General features: G+C 43.7%; 1 protein-coding gene across 7 annotated transcripts in view; it reads left to right on the top strand.

Annotated features, from left to right (window-relative positions):
• Window positions 1-19,622, top strand: part of ADGRF5 (adhesion G protein-coupled receptor F5) — a 112,512-nt gene that overhangs the window by 55,441 nt on the left and 37,449 nt on the right. For all 7 annotated transcript variants that reach the window (XM_081245843.1, XM_081245847.1, XM_081245846.1 and 4 more), the window contains 2 exons: window positions 8,875-8,929; window positions 19,207-19,383. In XM_081245843.1, coding sequence (XP_081101969.1) covers window positions 8,875-8,929; window positions 19,207-19,383 — 232 coding nt within the window. The remainder of the gene's footprint in view (window positions 1-8,874; window positions 8,930-19,206; window positions 19,384-19,622) is intronic.

The following is a 19,622-nucleotide window of genomic DNA, read 5'->3' as shown; positions in this document are numbered from 1 at the left end:
CAGATTCATTGATTAGCTCTAGTAGTTTTCTGGTAACATCTTTAGAATTCTCTATGTATAGTATCATGTCATCTGCAAACAGTGACAGTTTTACTTGTTCTTTTCCAATTTGTATTCCTTTTATTTCTTTATCTTCTCTGATTGCTGGAGCTAAAACTTCCAAAAGTATGTTGAATAATAGTGGTGAGAGTGGGCAACCTTGTCTTGTTCCTGATCTTAGTGGAAATGGTTTCAGTTTTTCACCATTGAGAATGACGTTGGCTGTGTGTTTGTCATATATGGCCTTTATTATATTAAGGTAAGTTCCCTCTATGCCTACTTTCTGGAGAGTTTTTATCATAAATTGGTGTTGAATTTTGTCAAAAGCTTTTTCTGCATCTATTGAGATGATCATATGGTTTTTCTCCTTCAATTTGTTAATATGGTGTATCACACTGATTGATTTGCATATATTGAAGAATTCCTGCATTCCTGGGATAAACCCAACTTGATCATGGTGTATTATCCTTTTTATGTGCTGTTGGATTCTGTTTGCCAGTATTTTGTTGAGGATTTTTGCATCTATTTTCATCAGTGATATTGGCCTGTGGTTTTCTTTTTTTGTGACATCTTTGTCTGGTTTTGGTATCAGGGTGATAGTGACCTTGTAGAATGAGTTTGGGAGTGTTCCTCCCTCTGCTATATTTTGGAAGAGTTTGAAAAGGATAGGTGTTTTCTCTTCTCTAAATATTTGATAGAATTTGCCTGTGAAGCCATCTGGTCCTGGACTTTTGTTTGTTGGAAGATTTTTAATCACAGTCTCAAGTTCATTTCTTGTGATTGGTCTGTTTATATTTTCTGTTTCTTCCTGGTTGAGTCTCGGAAGGTTTTGCTTTTCTAAGAATTTGTCCATTTCTTCCAGGTTGTCCATTTTTTTGGCATATAGTTGCTTGTAGTAATCTCTCATGATCCTTTGTATTTCTGCAGTGTCAATTGTTAGTTCTCCTTTTTCATTTCTAATTCTGTTGATTTGAGTCCTCCCTTTTTGTCTTGATGAGTCTGGCTAATGGTTTTTCAATTTTCTTTATCTTCTCAAAGAACCAGCTTTTAGTTTGATTGATCTTTGCTATTGTTTTCTTCATTTCTTTTTCATTTATTTCTGCTCTGATCTTTATGATTTCTTTCCTTCTGCTAACTTTGGGGGGGTTTTTTTTGTTCTTTTTTCTCTGATTGCTTTAGTTGTAATGTTAGGTTGTTTATTTGAGATGTTTCTTGTTTCTTAAGGTAGGATTGTACTGCTATGAACTTCCCTCTTAGAACTGCTTTTGATGCATCCCATAGGTTTTGGGTTGTCATGTTTTCATTGTCATTTGTTTCTAGGTACGTTTTGTTTTCCTCTTTGATTTCTTCATTGATCTCTTGGTTATTTCATAATGTATTGTTTAGCCTCCATGGGTTTGTATTTTTTACAGTTTTTTTTCCTGTAATTGGTATCTAGTCTCATAGCGTTGTGGTCAGAAAACATACTTGATACAATTTCAATTTTCTTAAATTTAACAAGGGTTGATTTGTGACCCAAGGTATGATCTATCCTGGAGAATGTTCCATGAACACTTGAGAAGAAAGTGTATTCTGTTGTTTTTGGATGGAATATCCTATAAATATCAATTAAGTCCATCTTGTTTAATGTGTCATTTAAAGCTTGTGCTTCCTTATTTATTTTTATTTTGGATGATCTGTCCATTGGTAAAAGTGGGGTGTTAAAGTCCCCTACTATTTTTGTGTTTCTGTCAATTTCCCCTTTTATGGCTGTTAGTATGTGCCTTATGTACTGAGGTGCTCCTATGTTGGGTGCATAAATATTTACAATTGTTATATCTTCTTCTTGGATTGATCCCTTGATCCTTATGTAGTGTCCTTCTTGTCTCTTGTAATAGTCTTTATTTTAAAGTCTGTTCTGTCTGACATGAAAATTGCTACTCCAGCTTTCTTTTGATTTCCATTTGCATAGAATATCTTTTTCTGTCCCCTTGCTTTCAGTCTGTATGTGTCCCTAGGTCTGAAGTGGGTCTCTTGTAGACAGCGTATATGCAGGTCTTATTTTTGTATCCATTCAGCCAGTCTACGTCTTTTGGTTGAAGCATTTAATCCATTTACATTTAAGGTAATTATCGATATGTATGTTCCTATTATCATTTTCTTAATTGTTTTGTTTTTGTTATTGTAGGTCTTTTCCTCCTCTTGTATTTCCTGCCTAGAGAAGTTCCTTTAGCATTTGTTGTAAAGCTGGTTTGGTGATGCTAAATTCTCTTAGCTTTTGCTTGCCTGTAAAGGTTTTAATTTATCCATCAAATCTGAATGAGATCCTTGCTGGGTAGAGTAATCTTGGTTGTAGTTTCTTCCCTTTCATCACTTTAAATATGTCCTGCCAGTCCCTTCTGTCTTGCAGAGTTTCTGCTGAAAGATCTGCTGTTAACCTTATGGGGATTCTCTTGTACGTTATTTGTTGCTTTTCCCTTGCTGCTTTTAATAGTTTTCCTTGTATTTAATTTTTGATAGTTTGATTAATATGTGTCTTGGAGTGTTTCTCCTTGGATTTATCCTGTATGGGACTCTCTGAGCTTCCTGGACTTATTTCCTTTCCCATATTAGGGACGTTTTCAACTATAATCTCTTCAAATATTTTCTCAGTTCTTTTCTTTTTCTCTTCTTCTTCTGAGACTCCTATAATTTGAATGTCGGTGCATTTAAAGTTGTCTCAATTCTTTTCATTCTTTTTTCTTTATTCTGCTCTGTGGTAGTTATTTCCACTATTTTATCTTCCAGGTCACTTATCCATCCTTCTGCCTCAGTTATTCTGCTATTGATTCCTTCTAGAGAATTTTTAATTTCATTTACTGTGTTTTTCATCATTGTTTGTTTGCTCTTTAGTTCTTCTAGGTCCTTGTTAAATGTTTCTTTTATTTTCTCCATTCTGTTTCCAAGATTTTGGATCATCTTTACTATAATTACTCTGAATTCTTTTCAGGTACACTGCCTATTTCCTCTTCATTTGTTCGGTGTGGTGGGTTTTTACCTTGCTCCTTCATCTGCTGCGTATTTCTATGTCTTCTCATTTTGCTTAACTTACTGTGTTTGGGGTCTCCTTTTCACAGGCTGCAGGTTCGTATTTCCTATTGTTTTTGGTGTCTGCCCCCAGTGGCTAAGGTTGGTTTAGTGGCTTGTGTAGGCTTCCTGGTGGAGGGGACTGGTGCTTGTGTTCTAGTGGATGAGGCTGGATCTTGTCTTTCTGGTGGGCAGGACTACATCTGATGGTGTGTTTTGGGGTGTTTGTGAACTGAGTATTATTTTAGGCAGCTTCTCTGCTAATGGGTGGGGTTGTGTTCTTGTCTTGCCAGTTGTTTGGCATGGGGAGTCCAGCACTGGAGCTTGCTGGTCGCTGATTGGAGCTGGGTCTTAGCATTGAGATGGAGATCTCTGGGAGAGCTCTGGACAATTGATATTACGTGGGGCCAGGAGGTCCCTGGTGGACCAGTGTCCTGAACTCGGCTCTCCCACATCAGAGGCTCAGGCCTGACACCTGGCCAGAGCACCAAGACCCTGTCAGACACACAGTTTTTAATTCTTCTGATTTCCCACAGCTCTACTTCCCATCTGTGTTTCAGGCAGTCACACAGCTGCTAGTGTTGAAGGGTCTCCTGCAGAGGCGGGGGGTGGCTGTGGCTCCCTGCAGGGACACGTCACTGGCAACAGAATTTCTGGGCAGTACTCTTTGGTGTGAGCCCTCCCATAGTCCCGATAATATAGTTTTTATTTTTGCAATAAATCTTTTCAGCAGCAGTGAGCAGAGCCAGGAATATGCTTGGTCAAGAAAATAATGTTGAACACAGTCCTCTTAAAATCTGACTGCAGCATCAATAAAAGTAAAATTATAATGATGGAGCAGAAAAGGAAATTATAAAACAGAATTTTGGAGACAAGTAGACAAATAGTCAACTGTCAGTCAAATTGGAAAACTCAAGAAAGTTGAATCTTAAGCCAACAGTGGAGAAAGCTAGCTTAATATTCATCAAAATGTCCAAGAATTGATGAAACCCTCTGAAAGTGGAGTATGAAGAGAATGCTGATACAAGGAGACTGGTTGAAGGATGTGTGAAAAGTGGTTGGGTCCCTATAACCCCTCTCCCGTGCCATGAACTTGGGCAAGCTGCCCTTCCTCCACCCGGGCAGAAGTCTGGAAGTTTATTCTCTGGAGAGGGTAAAATGCAGGGTCTCTCTATCTGATACACTCGAATATAGTCACAGATGTATTCCTCCAGAAGCAGAAACACTCATGACTGACTCACACAGGTTACATGAGATTTTCTCCAACAGTCATTCGGAAAAAAAGAAAAGAAATATGAGTCCTGACGACCCTCCATCTACTGACCCAGTAAACTCCCTGTGCCTGATACATTTTTTAAAAGGCTCTATCAGGGCTTCCCTGGTGGCACAGTCATTGAGAGTCTGCCTGCCGATGCAGGGGACACGGGTTCGTGCCCTGGTCCGGGAAGATCCCACATGCCGTGGAGCGGCTAGGCCCGTGAACCATGACCGCTGAGCCTGTGCGTCCAGAGCCTGTGCGTCCGGAGCCTGTGCTCTGCAATGGGAGAGGCCACACGGTGAGAGGCCTGCGTACTGCAAAAAGAAAAAAAAAAAAAAAAAGGCTCTATCTGTGTTTGCTATTATGATTTCTCTTCTTGTAATAGTATTTTTTTCTACTGACTTTTTGAAAAGATACTTTAGTGCTACTTTATCCAGTCTGTCACTATTGTTAGAGCTTCACTGGTAGATTTTACCATGATAAATTGTCTCTTTTTGCCCTGCTTGATACTTTTCAATTTTAATTCTTTGTCTTATATTCCAATGGTCAGTTCTGTTTTTTATTTGTGTTTGCCTGATCTTTGTTCTTTATTTTTTGTTTAGCTTTCAGTATATTCCTTTGTTTTACTAGTTCTCTTATAAACAAGGAATGTTTGAGGTTCTTTTTTTTTAATCTGACTGTGATTTGAGGAGTATAATTTATTCACATTTGATGTCATATTTAAAATGCTTGCTCTTACTTTCAGGATGTTTTTTTATGAGTTTATGCATTTCCTTCCTCTCTTCTATTTTTGTGTCTTTCTTTGTTTGGACCTAGGTTTTGTCTTTTTTATTTCTCTCATGACTTGGGAGGTATACTTTGTATGTCTTCTTCCAAACTCCGATATGCGAGATACAGCCCATGCAATCATATGCAGCAGCTTGCTCTTAAAAATAGAGGAGGGAAACATTACTTTTCCTGTGAGTTTGCACGGTCAGTACAGAGCTCTACTTACTCCAAGCATGTGGGGAGAAAGCTGGAGCCTGAAGTGATCTCAGCAATGGGGTCAGCCTTACCTCTGTTCCAGAGTTTCCCAGTGTTCCTAGCTGCAGCAGTGCCCTCCCACTGTGCCAGCTCGGCCTTCATCACAGCATCCTTAACAAAGCCCCTCCATCTGCCTCGTGGCCCAGGCTGATCAGGGGATAGGCCTCCCAGGACTGCTGGTGGAACTTTAAATTTGTCTTCCTGAAAGCTCCCACCACCATGCCAAAAGGCCCCAACTGTCCCGCCTAGATCTGCCTTCAAGATATAATATCTTCATCCAACCTAGAGGCTGAAGACCTCCATTGGAGAGGTGCCCTTGAACCTGCCTTATCAGCTCATGCCGCCCTAAGCTGCCACTCAGCTCCCACTTCTACCATTTTAAAAGCAACATGGGGTGATGAGCTTTTAAAAAAAACTGTGGTAAATACAAAATTTACCATCTTCACCATTTTTAAGTGTATAGTTTAGTAGTGTTAAATATATTCACATTTTCGTGCAGCCAATCTGCAGAACCATCTTGCAAAACTGAAACTCTGTATCCAGTAAACAATACCTCCCTAGCTCTGTACCCCCGAGTTCCTGGAACTCACTGTTCTACTTTCTGTCTCCATGATTTTGGCTACTCCAAGTACCTCATACAAGTGGAATCATATAGTATTTGTCTTTTCACGACTGCCTTATTTCACTTAGAATAATGTCCTAAAAATATATCTATGTTGTAGTATGCATCAGAATTTCCTTCCTTTCTTAAGTCTGAATATGGATCCATTGTATGTATATCCTACTTTGTTCATCCATTTATCCATCAAATGGATCGTATGGTAGTTTTTTCAAAATTAATTAATTTATGTATTTATTTTTGGCTGCGTTGGGTCTTTGTTGCTGCTCGCAGGCTTTCTCTAGTTGTGGCAAGCGGGGGCTACTCTTTGTTGTGGCGCGCGGACTTCTTATTGCGGAGTACGGGCTCTAGGCGAGCGAGCTTCAGTCGTTGTAGCACGCGGGCTCAGTAGTTGTGGCACACGGGCTTCGTTGTTCCGTGGCACGTGGGATCTTCCCAGAGCAGGGCTCAAACCTGTGTCCCCTGCACTGACAGGTGGATTCTTAACCACTGCGCCACCAAGAAAGCCCTTAAAAAAGCAGCTTTCTTCACCCGATTCTACACCTGCTAAATCGGATTAGGGGAGGGAGGGAGGTGACCCTTATGCTCACAAAGATTTGAAATGCTCTACATGAGAGGATTGAAATGTACCTTGATTTTAACCCACAACTGCCTGCAGCAAGTCCTTAATTTTTTAGCACCCCTGGAAAATGGGAGAAATGAAATCTCAGCTTAGGAGAGCTTCCCCAAAGTGACCACCAGTAGTCACCTTCTCCTGGGCTGAGTCCCCCAGCAGCAAGCCATGAAGAGTGGACAGAGAAAGCTTCCTTGTGGCTTCCCTTCCCCACCCCCAAGCCCCAGGGAGGATGGAGGCAGCAAGGCAGCGGAAGAACTCTTCCTTCTGCCCAGGCACAGAGCCAGAGAAGGCTCCAGGGCAAGCCGCACAGGAACCAGCCCTATACATTGACTTTGTTATTTCTTGGTTTCTGCACATTTCGGTAGACCTGAAATAATCTCACTTCAAATGAAGCAGTACCCTGGGCTTTGGAAATTCTAATCATCAGCCGTCATTCCTCTGTTCATTTCTTCAAGAATATTTGTGAACTCTTAGGTCCCTCCACAGTTCCTGTGGACGTGAATACTAGTCGTTGAAAAGAAGGAGGGGGTGGAGGAGACAATAGAGAAAGAAAGAGAAAGGCACTAGTTAAGAGATACTGGGTCACCGAGAGGAACCCAGTTCCCCCACAGTTTCCGGGGTATCTCCTGATAAGACGAAGCCATACCTATGTGGATAAATGCAAACTTAGGATGCAGGCTAGCTGGGTTTGTGTCCTGATTCTGCCATTTCAAGGCTGTGTGACCTTAGGCAAGTTATTTGACCTCTCTGTGCCTGTGTTTTCTCATCCATGAAATGCAGATAATAACGGTATCTACGCCTTAGATTGTCATGAGGATTAAATAAATAAACACACACCAAGTACTTAACAGTGCCTGGCACAGGGTGTTGAAGAAGTCTTAGGAATTATTATTTTTGTTATCATTATGATGTGAGATAACTAGGAAAAAATGGTAGAGACCACAGATGGCAGAGCTCTCTCTCTCTCTCGGGTGGTGTTCATTGGTGCATGGGATTCATGGTAAAGCACACACCCTGGAGGGCAGGGGTTATCTGGCTCTTCTACTGAGACTTAAGGAAGTTTGGATTGGGAAACACATCATAGGAAAATTCACTTGGAGGCAGGGATGAGCTAGGAGCCCCATATCAGGTCAAGGTAAGGTTATAAGCTACGGAGCTGGCAGTGAACTCAGCAGCAAAGCCAATCGATGTCAGTTCTTAGACAAAGAAGCCACATGATGACAGTAGATGAGCTTTATGGAGATGAAGCAAGTGGCAGTATGCAAATAGGGGGGGGGTCCATGTGAATGGTGCCCCCAGAACAGCATGATGCCCTGTCCCAGAATAGCACTTACTCTGTCATCAAAACTATTCTAGTGTTTCACATTGATTAATCATTTGATCCTCACAACAACCTCATGAGGTAAGCTATTTTTATCGCTCTACTTTAGGTGAGTACTGAGGCAATGAGAGGTTAAGTAACTTGCCCAAGGTCACACAGCCATTTTATGGCAGAGTTAGAATTTGAATTCAATTTCTGCAGAGTCCTTATGCTTAGTTATTGTACTATATGATCTAACTAACATTTATTAAGAGCTTACTATGTTCCACGTTGCGGTTGGCTTATTTCTCATAACAATTCTATGAGGTTGGCACTATTATTATTCCATTTTACAGAAAAGAAAACTGAGGCTCGGAGAGGACGAGTAACTTCCTCAAGGTCACGTAGCTAGTAAGGGCCTGTACCCAGGCATTCTGGCTCTAGACCTGGCTCTCAAAGTCCCTGCCTCAGAAGGCAACCATCTAGGAGAAAAAGGGCCAGAGGAGGAGAAAATAATTTCTAAGCATGCACAATCTAAACAGCCCTAATGCTGCAGAAATATTGGGGTGGGGACAGGCTGAGTGTGGAGGAGAGGTCGTGAGACTCGTCTAAAAGGTCATGCGAATGACTCAGGGTTCAAGTCTCAGTACAGTGGAGGACAGCTTCATTTATATTTCTTGACAGGCCTCAAGCTGCAGGAACTCTGAGAAACTCAGATAGGCTGATTTCTTCCGCTCCTGCATCTAGAGACTGGTCTATAAAAAGTCGATGCCCAGATCATACCACAGAGACGAATCCATTTCATTTCCCCGACCCTTCAATCGCCGGTTGCCCGCCATCCCCGGGGCACAAGGTGCTGACCCAGCATCTGCAGCCCTACCCTCAGCTTGAACATCCCGGGGCACGTGAACAGAGAACCACTGTGAAAAGACGTCTCTAACACTCACTGACTATTTTCTAAAATGTTCTTTCAGCTTCTCCGTGAACATGAACTAGCAGGGGAGCACCCAGTAAGGCAAAAACGAGCCGGTATGTAACCCTTTGCTTGGCCATTTTTCTAGTAAATTCCATCAAATCACATTTGTTGTTACTTTTTGAAACACTGGGATCCACGTAATTCAGTCTCTGAGCGCCTCAGTGTTCAATTTCTAGAAGTAACTGCAAAGGAACTCCATTCTCTATCAAATGACATTAAAAGGGTCTTATCAGCACATTCAAGGCTCGTGTCCTCTCCCATCACCTCTCCTCAGAGCCTGAAGATTTCCCCGAGGCCCCTTCCTTCAGCTGCCCTCCGCCACCACCAAAAAGCCTACTTCTCTCTTCTCAACCCAGCAGCCTTGCCTTTTTTCTTTTTCTTTTTCTTTTTTTTCTTTTAACCGCATCTCCTCTCGCTCAGCACTTTATTTTGTGGATCAATTGAATCGCTAGACCCAAGTCCTTTTCTGCCTGCCACTCCAGTTTCCCACTGAATTCCCAAGAAGCTGTCTGGAAAACACAGGGCTCTGCCATTTGGAGGGCTGGGGGCAGGTGAGAACTGTGAACACCTGCATGGTGATGGTCAGTGTCCCCTCCCTCGTGTGGGACCCTGAGCAGGTGGGTACATCTGGAGGCTGCATTTTCCAAGGACAGCTCCTCCCACCACAGCAACCTTGCAAAAGCATCAACCTGATTTTCTCATTTCCCTGCAGAAAATCCTTCAAGGGCTGCCCATTGCTTTGGAGATAAAATCTGATTATCCGCTCACTGGACCCTATGTGCTTTGCCCACTCACTCTCCTTCTGCTGCTTTTCACAGAGTCAGTATCCCACCCACCACCCCCCTTTGCTTGTCTGGGGGACTCATTCACATAGGCTCCTGCCCTGGAAGGTCTTCCATCAATTCCCCAGATAGGGAGGGGCTGTTTTCCTGGGTTCCCATTACCCACAATACATTCTCATAGCCCAACATTTATCCCAATGCATTGTAATTCTTTTGCTTCCTGTTTGCCACTCCCAGGAGACATGAGCTCCCTTGAACCCTCTTCCTCTCTGCAACCTGGCATGTAGCCCAGTGTCCCAACAGTTGAGTGAACAAATAAAGAGAAGGCATGTCTCTGTCATAGCTGCCCCTGTGTTAGTTCAGAGGATATGTTCCTTTTTGCTAAGAGTCTGCTGGCTTCGTGGCTGGACCAACCATCTAGAAACTTCTTCACTTGTAACACTGGGACTGAATCCTTTTCCAGGCATGTTGGGACTTGCTCTGTTCAGTCTGGTGGTCTAAAAGAGACTTTAGGCTGCCAGAGGGAGCAGGCTTGCCCCGAGGGCAGGATAAAGGCGTCCCGTAGAGCCCCTTACAGGGCCATAACAAGATCCGCCTGCTGCCCTGTGTGTGAAATGAGAATTCAACCATATTGTATTAAGCTCTTGAAACGCTCGCCGGAAGTTCATACCATTGGTCCTCTCTCCCTCCCTTCCTTCCCTTTTTTTTTCTATTTTAACCCTGTTTTATATCCCTATGGGATCCTCACTCGCCCTCCTCTCCTCCCCTAAAGTGATCTACAGCACAGACTGTACTTTGTACTTCCTGTGCTTTAAAACAAGCATTATCACTTCTACCCACCCCGCTCCCGACAACCCCTTGAACCCTCCCACCCCCATGACAGGAACAGGACCACAGATGTCCCCACTCAATGTTTTGAAAGACTTTTCTTCTTAAAATCAAACCACTTGAGTTAAGTTCCAGCTCCAGGTTCTGCCAGCTTCTTCTAGGGCCCAGGCTGCCACCTGCCTCGGAACCAGCCGGTGACCCTACACCTGGAAAAGTAACATCTCTCTGCACTTCCGGGCCTAGCTATTTGTGATACTTGGTGGCAGCATGAGAGGTTAGCCCTCAGAGAGGAAACCACTTCCACTCCTTCCACTCCTTTGGATTTGACATTCCAAAATTTTTCCAGACGTGCTTTCATTAAAAACAGTCACGATGATGATAAATCACGATGAAAACATGTTTTCCATTTTTTATACATGGTTTGGGCCTCTAGGGTCATTTTGGAAGTGTTAGTGACTCAACCCATCATCTGAAGAAGACGGATTGGACTTGGTACTTGTACAAAATTACTGAAGTAAGAACTGGTCATGGAAAGGCCCAGGCACTGGGCTGCAGATACTCAGAATATAAGTTGCAGTTAAGAGCATCGCTCTCCAGGAAAACTAGGAAAGCAATAGGAAGGTTACATTCAGCAGATGCCACACAAAAGTGTCTGTGTTCTGGAGCCTTCATGCCAGAAAGGGGCAAACAAAGTCTCCAAGAGAAAGAGAATTCTCAAAAGGAATTTCCTTTTGAGGCACTGGACCAACTCTTTAGAGCTTTAAAGTTTGATCCTTTAAAGGTAGGATCAATACTCACATGTATTCTCAGAGCTATGGACTTCTTCCTCTACCACATATTATGTCTCACAAATATATCACACACATCCAAACACACACACATATATATACATACATACAAATATACAAATATATTTTTACTGTACAGGGTTGTTGAGAGGATTAAATAATATTATGTACTTATTTTTTAAATGTTAATATAGTTATCTGGGGGGGGGTATTTGAGGTTTTTGTTTGTTTTAATGGTTTTTAAAATTAAAAACAAATTTAATTGACTGATTTATAAAAATATTGCATTTGACAGAACCTGAAATATACCTGGTACAGAGAAGGTTTTGTAGAACTACTGAAGGCAGGAGGTTGGATGCCACAATATTAGCATTTTAGGAAAACTATCTCAAAACTCTGTGGGAGCAGAGAAACCTTCACCAAAAACTCGGAGGCCAGAGGCAAGAAGAGTATGACCCTGCTTGTTAGTGGCTACTGGGGAGCAGAGGGAAATAAGCATCCGTCAAAGCCTCCAGAATTCTGTCCTGATTCCACCAGGAAGTGGATTCTAGGCCAGCCGAGAGGCTGGCACAGAGAAGGCATTGGTGGAAGCCATCTGAAGTGAAAACTTGCCAGATGGTTATGGTTGAAGGAATTAGATGAAGAGGTTAGTGCTGGGAGACCAGCAAGGATGCTCAGCAGTGTGGACCGTCATGGGCCCTGGTACCTGGAATGACGTTAGGAAAGGAACGTGGCGAACGCTTGTGAGAGACATTTGGAGAATTGGGTCAAAAGGACTTGGGGACAGACTTGACATGGGGGTGACAGGGAGGGATGATCTATATGATACTTGGGAGTGCACAGACCCGGGTGACTGGGGAGGTGGAGGCCACAAGTAGAAGCCAGAGCTGGAATGAAAATCTTATTTTGGAAGTACAACAGTCAGCAGGAAATTTAGTCTTAAGGGCAATCTTCACAGGGGACTGAAAGCAGAAGTTTCTTGGGAATTCCCTGGGGGTCCAGTGGTTAAGGCTCCATGCTTCCACTGCAGGGGGCACGGGTTCGATCCCTGGTTGGGGAATTAAGATCCTGCATGCTGCATGGTGCGGCCAAAAATAAATAAAGTGCCGGGATGGACTGATTTTAAAGTTTCTTTTTCTAAAAAGAGGCTTCTTAGGTTGGAAGTAACGCAAATGTGTCCTCAGCATCAATTATGAAGTTCCCCGTGTCAGATTTCTGAGCTTAACTGGGAATGTGTCTTGGGTCCTGGGCTGAAGAGTCCCCACTGGTTCTTCTTTGGTTTCAAAAGGAATGGCTGGAAGGAGAAAGGGAGACCCAGGATGTCCTAAGCCCGAGCTGGAGGCACTTACATCTTCACAGATTCAGTGAGGACAAGGTTCCTACCAGATTGGGTTGCCAGCTGCCAGCTCGGAAATCCTGACCTTTCCGCAGACCTGCAGCCCGGCTGGGTGTGCTGTCTCTTGATCTGTGTTCAGGAAATGCTGTGCATTCTCCAGGTTGAGAAACAGATTTGGGGATTTTCCTGGCTTTAATCTTTCTTATGATAACTTGTGGCATTTCGTGCTCTGAGCAGGCAGTAGTGGTGGCAAAGTAAGAAGAGAAGGCTGGTGCTCTCTGCCTGGTGGGTTTTTTTTTTTTTTTTTTTTTTTTTTTGCTTACCTATCTCAAAAGTGAGACCTGATTGGAAGAGAATTAGGTTTAGTTGACCTACCAGCAGATGGCTTCATAGATGATCATCTTTACACTTATTATGATCAGTATTATTATTTCTACACGCTGTTTCAGAATGGCTATTATATGCCAGGCAATTTGCTAGGGGTCTTCGTACCCCAACTCCTTAACAACAAATTCTGCAGAGAAAATAGTGCTCCTAATGTACAGATGAGCAAAGCGTGGCTCACAGGGGTTCAGTAGCCTCCCAGGTGAGAGGGCATTTACCCCAGCTCCCTAGGCTCCAAGTCCTAGCTCATAGTTAAGAGTCAGAGTTTTCAACATGACTTTCTGGATCTTGCCTGTGAGATTCCGTGCCATGATTTTTTCTTTTTTTTTTTTAGCCAAGAAGTGTTTTTAATATTTAATTAGTATACATTTATTAAGCACCTGTTGGGTACAAAGAACATAAAACATGCTGACTGCTGCTATCCACTTTTAATCTGGTTCTAAGGATAAGATATGCACGCACCATAAGTTAAATTCAAAGTTTGTAATATCAAGAGCAGAGTCATCCCATATCGGGAGCCTGAAAAAGGCAAAGCTACTGCCTAGAAAATGGTAGGAGCTACAGAGAGATAGGTCTGGGCTAAATGTAAGTTTCTAACAGAACTAACTTAAGGTGGGTTGGACCATCTTATATGGATGAGTGAGTTATATGGTGAGTTTCATGGCATGCAAGGTTTTAAGCCAATCAGAATAAGCACCTAGCAGGAGTGTTTATAGGGGGCATCACGGCATCTGATGAGTGGTTACCCAAGATGATCTTGAAAATACTCCAACAACTTCATGATGCCTTGATTCTGTGTCCTCAGGTCACTGAGCACACATAGGCTGAGAGAGTGACCAGGAAAGAATTGATTGAGGTTGAGGCATGAAAGAAGGAGCAGAAATGGGACAGACGAAGGGAGGGAGGAGGGAGCTCCAGGCAGAGGGAATACGAGGAGATTATTGATGGTCCGGGGCTTTTTCTTCTGCATATATTGCAGAAGGAAACTGCGTTCTCTCTAACCACATTTAGAGGAAGTTTACGCAGCTGTGATTCTCGGAGCAGCTTTGTTGAGTGAGGGGCGCTATCATCACTGTACATGGGGCTGACTTTGATGATTTGGGTGTGTGATGAGCTGGTAGGATTGATTCTTTTCTCCAGGCCTCACAGCCCATTGTTTTGTGCCACAGTGCTGCCCTCCCTCTCCCCCATCCATGCCTGCCCCCCAGACCATAGCCTGGGATTCTGGCAGTTGTCCTCTGTGTGAACAAACCTTTCAAAACCTAAAGGGAGAACAGGATCTTTGACTCTCTCCTGACAAAGGTACAGCAGATCCAGATGATGCTGCCAAATTGGTACCTACGAGAACATGTCAAGAAAAAGGCAGAGCAGGTAGCTTTTAATATTTACCTGCTACAGGATTAAGGGGGAGAAACGAGAGGCAAATCTTCACTGATAAAGATGCATGGGCCCCTTTGGTCAAGAGAAAACCACACAAACCTCATTTCTCCTGAGTGATGTCAGCAGCCTTCACTCTCTTGCAGGTGAGAGATTCATTTATACATTGACTTAGGCCCCGACTTCTGAGAAGCTGTAATTACCAGTAGAGTGGCCAGGCAAAAATAGTCTTGTTTGGGCTTCCCTGGTGGCGCAGTGGTTGAGAGTCCGCCTGCCGATGCAGGGGACACGGGTTCGTGCCCCGGTCCGGGAAGATCCCACATGCCGCGGAGCGGCTGGGCCTGTAAGCCATGGCTGCTGGGCCTGCACATCCGGAGCCTGTGCTCTGCAACAGGAGAGGCCACAACAGTGAGAGGCCCGCGTACTGCAAAAAAAAAAAAAAAAGTCTTGTTTGCTTAAACAGCTGTGAGGAAGACCCAGAACTGCTTGTCACAGTTTGTGGCCAACTTTCCAGAAATGTCTCTTTAAGATAAGTGCTGTGTGGCGGGCAGTGATTAATGAGAAAGGAGAGGGGAAATCCTGGTTGGTTTGTGCCTCCCAGGCCAGGGTTGGCCTGCGTCTGTGACACTGATGACCCCTGGAATGTGCTACCTTCCACTGGGGCATCAGTGAGTCAGAAGAACTCAGACAAACACCACCAGGGCGAAGGAGCCCGAGGCAAAGAGAACACACTGAACTGTCTGGAATCAGGTGGTCCAGAGGCAGCAGAGAAGCATGGAAGGGCCTCTAAAATACACACTTACATAGAGTGGGAGGAACCTTCCTGTTCCTCCTGGGTCCCTTGTAGCCTGGGGCAAGCCCACCAGCATCACTTTCCGAAGCTCTGAAGTCCTCAGGTTTGGAGGAGGTGAGGTGGACAGGGCGTGGCCTTTCGACCCCAAATCTTGGGCCCCTGACCCCACCCTACACAAGTCATACTAATCCTGAGCATCTGGGCTTCTTCCCTTAAACTCAGATGCTCTCCCTGGGCATTAAAGGGACTGGAGGCCCAGTGGTGTTTCTGTGTTCTGCTTGCCCATAACATCATGATGCTTTGGGTTCAGGGCCAAGCCAATGGTCACTGGTAGGTCCAGCCAAGCTATCTCTATCTTTCAAGTTATTAATTACTGCACGCCCACCCCACCTCCAAAACATCCTTTATTCTCTTTTCCTGAGGAACACATGGCACCATTCAGGGAGAAATGATTCTACCAGTCACACTGTCAGAGTGAGGTAATGAAAAGAACCCCATTCTAGAAGTCCAGAGATCCAAGTTCTGGGCCTGTGGACACCACCAACAAGCAGCAGAAACTGGGGCAAGTCATTTACTCTTTGGGGGAATCATTTTTCTCATGCCTAAAAGCAGAGATTTCTGGGACTAACTTATAAAGATTCTACTTTGACTCACCTGGGTTGAGGCTCCACAATATCTGTGTGTGTAGAATCCCTACGTGTGGATAATCATCAGTCAGGAGTGGGGACCACGGGAATAGATGATTTCCAAGGGCAAGCCTGTAGCCTCCTGAGTTACTATGGTGTTTTTGAGCCTGTTTGGAAGAATTGACCATTTTCAAGAAGACATTTCTTTCTCTGTTAAATGTTCCCCATCCTTATCAGTCTTTATGGAGAACTGATGCTCAGGCTGAGGGTTATTCTGAAACTCCCTTAGAAGTTGTCAAGAACATAAAAGGTGGCTGAGGGGAAGGGGGTCTTAGAGGCTGGTGCTTCAATGAATATTTGCACAAGTGCCATAGACTAGAACTCGCTAAAGTCACAGGAACTGTCCTCTTAGTGGTATTTTAAGCTTTTGGCTCAGCTCCTTGTAGGATCTCCCCACTTGGCTTCAGTGGGGAATGATGACATCCAGGACGCACCATGTGCTTTTCAGGCACATGATCGTTCTCCAATTACTTCTGTAAAGAGCAGAGAGAGGTGGGCTCAGGCATGGGTGATACTAACGACCCTCAGACAGGCATTGAAATCATGCTGAGATCAGACCCTGGGAGGCAATAATGCAGGTGATGGAGTGGGTGATACAGGATTGTTACTGAACTCACTCATCTCAAAAGCAGCTACCGTCCAGGAAATCCTGTTTACATTCATTCCTGGGAGGAGAGTAGACTGACCACAGCAAAGGGGATCCTGGAGCTTCTGAATCCTCTGGAGGTTATAAACATTGCTGCATTACTTTTCAGGAAAAAGAATGTGCTCTAAAACAGAGCTTATAAATAAATATCATGCAGCCGCCCTCCTTGCAAATGTTCCCAGCAGGCCACATACTATGTCTAGGATTAGGATCACTCCGATTAAGATTAGCAGTCCTTCCAGGAAGCTTGTTTGCATCACAGAACCATTTGCAAATCAGAAAGAAAACAGGAAATTTCAAGCAATGCCATAATATCGTGACCAACTGAGATTCCGCACTGGGTTTTAAAAGTCATGGTGTTCTACTTATAAATACATTTTTATAAGGAGGAAACATACCGTAAAATGCATTCCTAATTTTAAGAAAATGTGCACAGACATTTGTTACAGTTTGAGTTAATTACAGCAAGTTGAAGGATGCCAAAATGAAATAATTCTCAACAAGGTTGATAAGTAAAACCAAACTCCTAGACAAACATAGTTGACAGCTGTAAGTGGACCATTTTCTACAATAAACATTTATCAGTTGGAGTTTCCCATAGTAAACTTACTCCATTTTAGTGTTTCTCATAAATAATCCTTGGAATATTTAAAACAAATCTTGTGATATTATGGGGGAAATTCTTTGTCTTTTTAGAAAACAGACATAGAATTTTAATGTTATGGTTTTATATATATATACATACATATATATATGTATCGTACTTCCAGATTTTACTTATATTTTAAAGTAAAAGTCTTGCAAGTATTCACTAATCTCTTCCTTATTTGACTGACAAGATAAAATAAGCCACAACTTGTCTTCTCAAGGCATCAGTATTAAAAATTCTCCTATTTTTTGAAGGTTCTTCATTAGCTACTAACCACGCCCATGGCTTCTGTTCCAGTTATATATTTCAACCAGGAGTGAGCCAAAGATTCTGGCCATGACAGAAAGGTGAATCTGTGACTCAACTCAGAAATCGCAGTTTTATCAAGAATTGATTGGACATGAATTTATTATGTGCTGGGCTCCATGCCAGATGGAGTGGGTAAGGCCATGAGAAGTGAAAGAAACAGTTCCTGCCCTTGAGAACTTACAACCAACAGCCCAGACATGATGTAATAGTGGTAATTATGCAGGAACATTCCAATAGATCTATTGTCTGGCTTGCCTGGATTGGGAAGCAGACTCATCTAGAATGCCAGCCAGGCAGGCAACCAGTCTTGAGACGATTTGGAAGAACAATGAATTGCTGAAGATCTCTTTTATTTTAATTTCCAGTTTGCCAATTTTGCTTTTGTTGAGTACCTAGCATGTGCTGAACACCAGAGATACAGAGTAAGAACAAAGACCCCATGCTGATCACACAGGCTAAGAACAAAGGGAATTAACTACATGACTTTTCCCAGAGGTCTTCAAGCCGTGCGTGCATCCTTCAGCTCTCAAAACACATGCATGACCATTGAATGGTGTCAGAAACATACTGACTCATGCTGGTGAGTCAGGACTGTGGCTTTTATTGTCTAGACGGTTGCCGAGCCTCCCTGCTGGGTCTCCCTGCTTCTATTCGTGTCCCATTTGAGTCCATTTTCCACACAGTCACCCTTGGCCTTGGACACCAAGGAGGTTGTGGGAATGGAGAGGATGGACAAGTCCTCAGCTTGGCCCGTGAAGCTCTCAAATGGCCAGAGACCACAGCACTGATACAAGCTAGATCTCTTTCCTTTCTCCTCTAATATAGCAGAGTTGTAGAGAGGAAGAATCATGAAGGGAGGGCTTGGTGGTGATCAGTAAACAAACTTCTTTTTCTCTAAAAAAGTTCATTAGAAATTCTTTTTTTTTTTTTTTAATCCCACATTTGTTTTTATTTATTTATTTTTGGCTGTGTTGGGTCTTCGTTTCTGTGTGAGGGCTTTCTCTAGTTGTGGCAAGCGGGGGCCACTCCTCATCGCAGTGCGAGGGCCTCTCACTGTCGCGGCCTCTCTTGTTGCGGAGCACAGGCTCCAGACGCGCAGGCTCAGTAGTTGTGGCTCACGGGTCTAGTTGCTCCGTGGCATGTGGGATCTTCCCAGACCAGGGCTCGAACCCATGTCCCCTGCATTAGCAGGCAGATTCTCAACCACTGCGCCACCAGGGAAGCCCTAGAAATTCTTAAAGGCTGATGTGTCCGGCATCCACATGTCCCCGTCATTAGCTTTTTTAAAAATTTTAATTAATTAATTAATTAATTTAACTGCACCACACAGTGTGTGGGATCTTAGTTCCCCGACCAGGCATCGAACCCATGCCCCCTGCAGTGGAAGTGTGGAGCCCTAACCACTGGACCCCAGGGGATTCCCAAGAAACTTCTGCTTTTTATTTTATATTGGAGTCGTTGATTTACAATGCTGTGTTAGTTTCAGGTGTACAGCAAAGGGATTCAGTTATACATGTACATATATCTATTCTTTTTCAGATTCTTTTCCCCTATAGGTTATCACAGAACACTGAGCAGAGTTCCCTGTGCTCCACAGTAGGTCCTTGTTGGTTATCTATCTTATATATAGTAGTGTGCGTCTGTTCAACCCAACCACCTAATTAAAACGTCATTGGCTTTAAGCGCTGAAAGGTCCATCATGTTCTCTCTCTGCCCGCCACAGTGAGTTCTCACAGCCTTCATATGCTTTAGTTCCAGTTGCCATGAGCAGTCCTGCAGCCCAAGAGTTCACTGTTGATGTTGAGGTCAGTTTTGAAGATGCCTCCTTCCTGGGGCCTAGCAAAGCTTACTTGAAAAGCCTCAGTTTTCCAGTTCAAGGGGATGACACTGACCCAGCTACCAACATTTTGAGCATCGAGGTGACAACAGGTGAGTAAAAGACCCATTGCTTGAAATAGGAGGATTGGGCCAATCAGGAGAAACGTTGCTCTGAGCCCCTTCCTGTTAGAGGGAGATGTGGGGTGTGGAGGCGGGTAGCCCGGGGAGAGTTGACCTCAGAGAGGAGGTAATGGGATGGCTGGGTGAGGAAGATTAGACTTACTGACCATGATACTCATATCTAAGCACCCCAAATTTTCTCCGTTCCCCTCTTCCTGTGCCTCCCCCAC

This window comes from Mesoplodon bidens, assembly GCF_964165515.1.
Source record: "Mesoplodon bidens genome assembly, chromosome: 10".
In the NCBI taxonomy this organism is placed as follows: domain Eukaryota; kingdom Metazoa; phylum Chordata; class Mammalia; order Artiodactyla; family Ziphiidae; genus Mesoplodon; species Mesoplodon bidens.
This window is presented reverse-complemented; position numbering and strand designations above follow the sequence as displayed.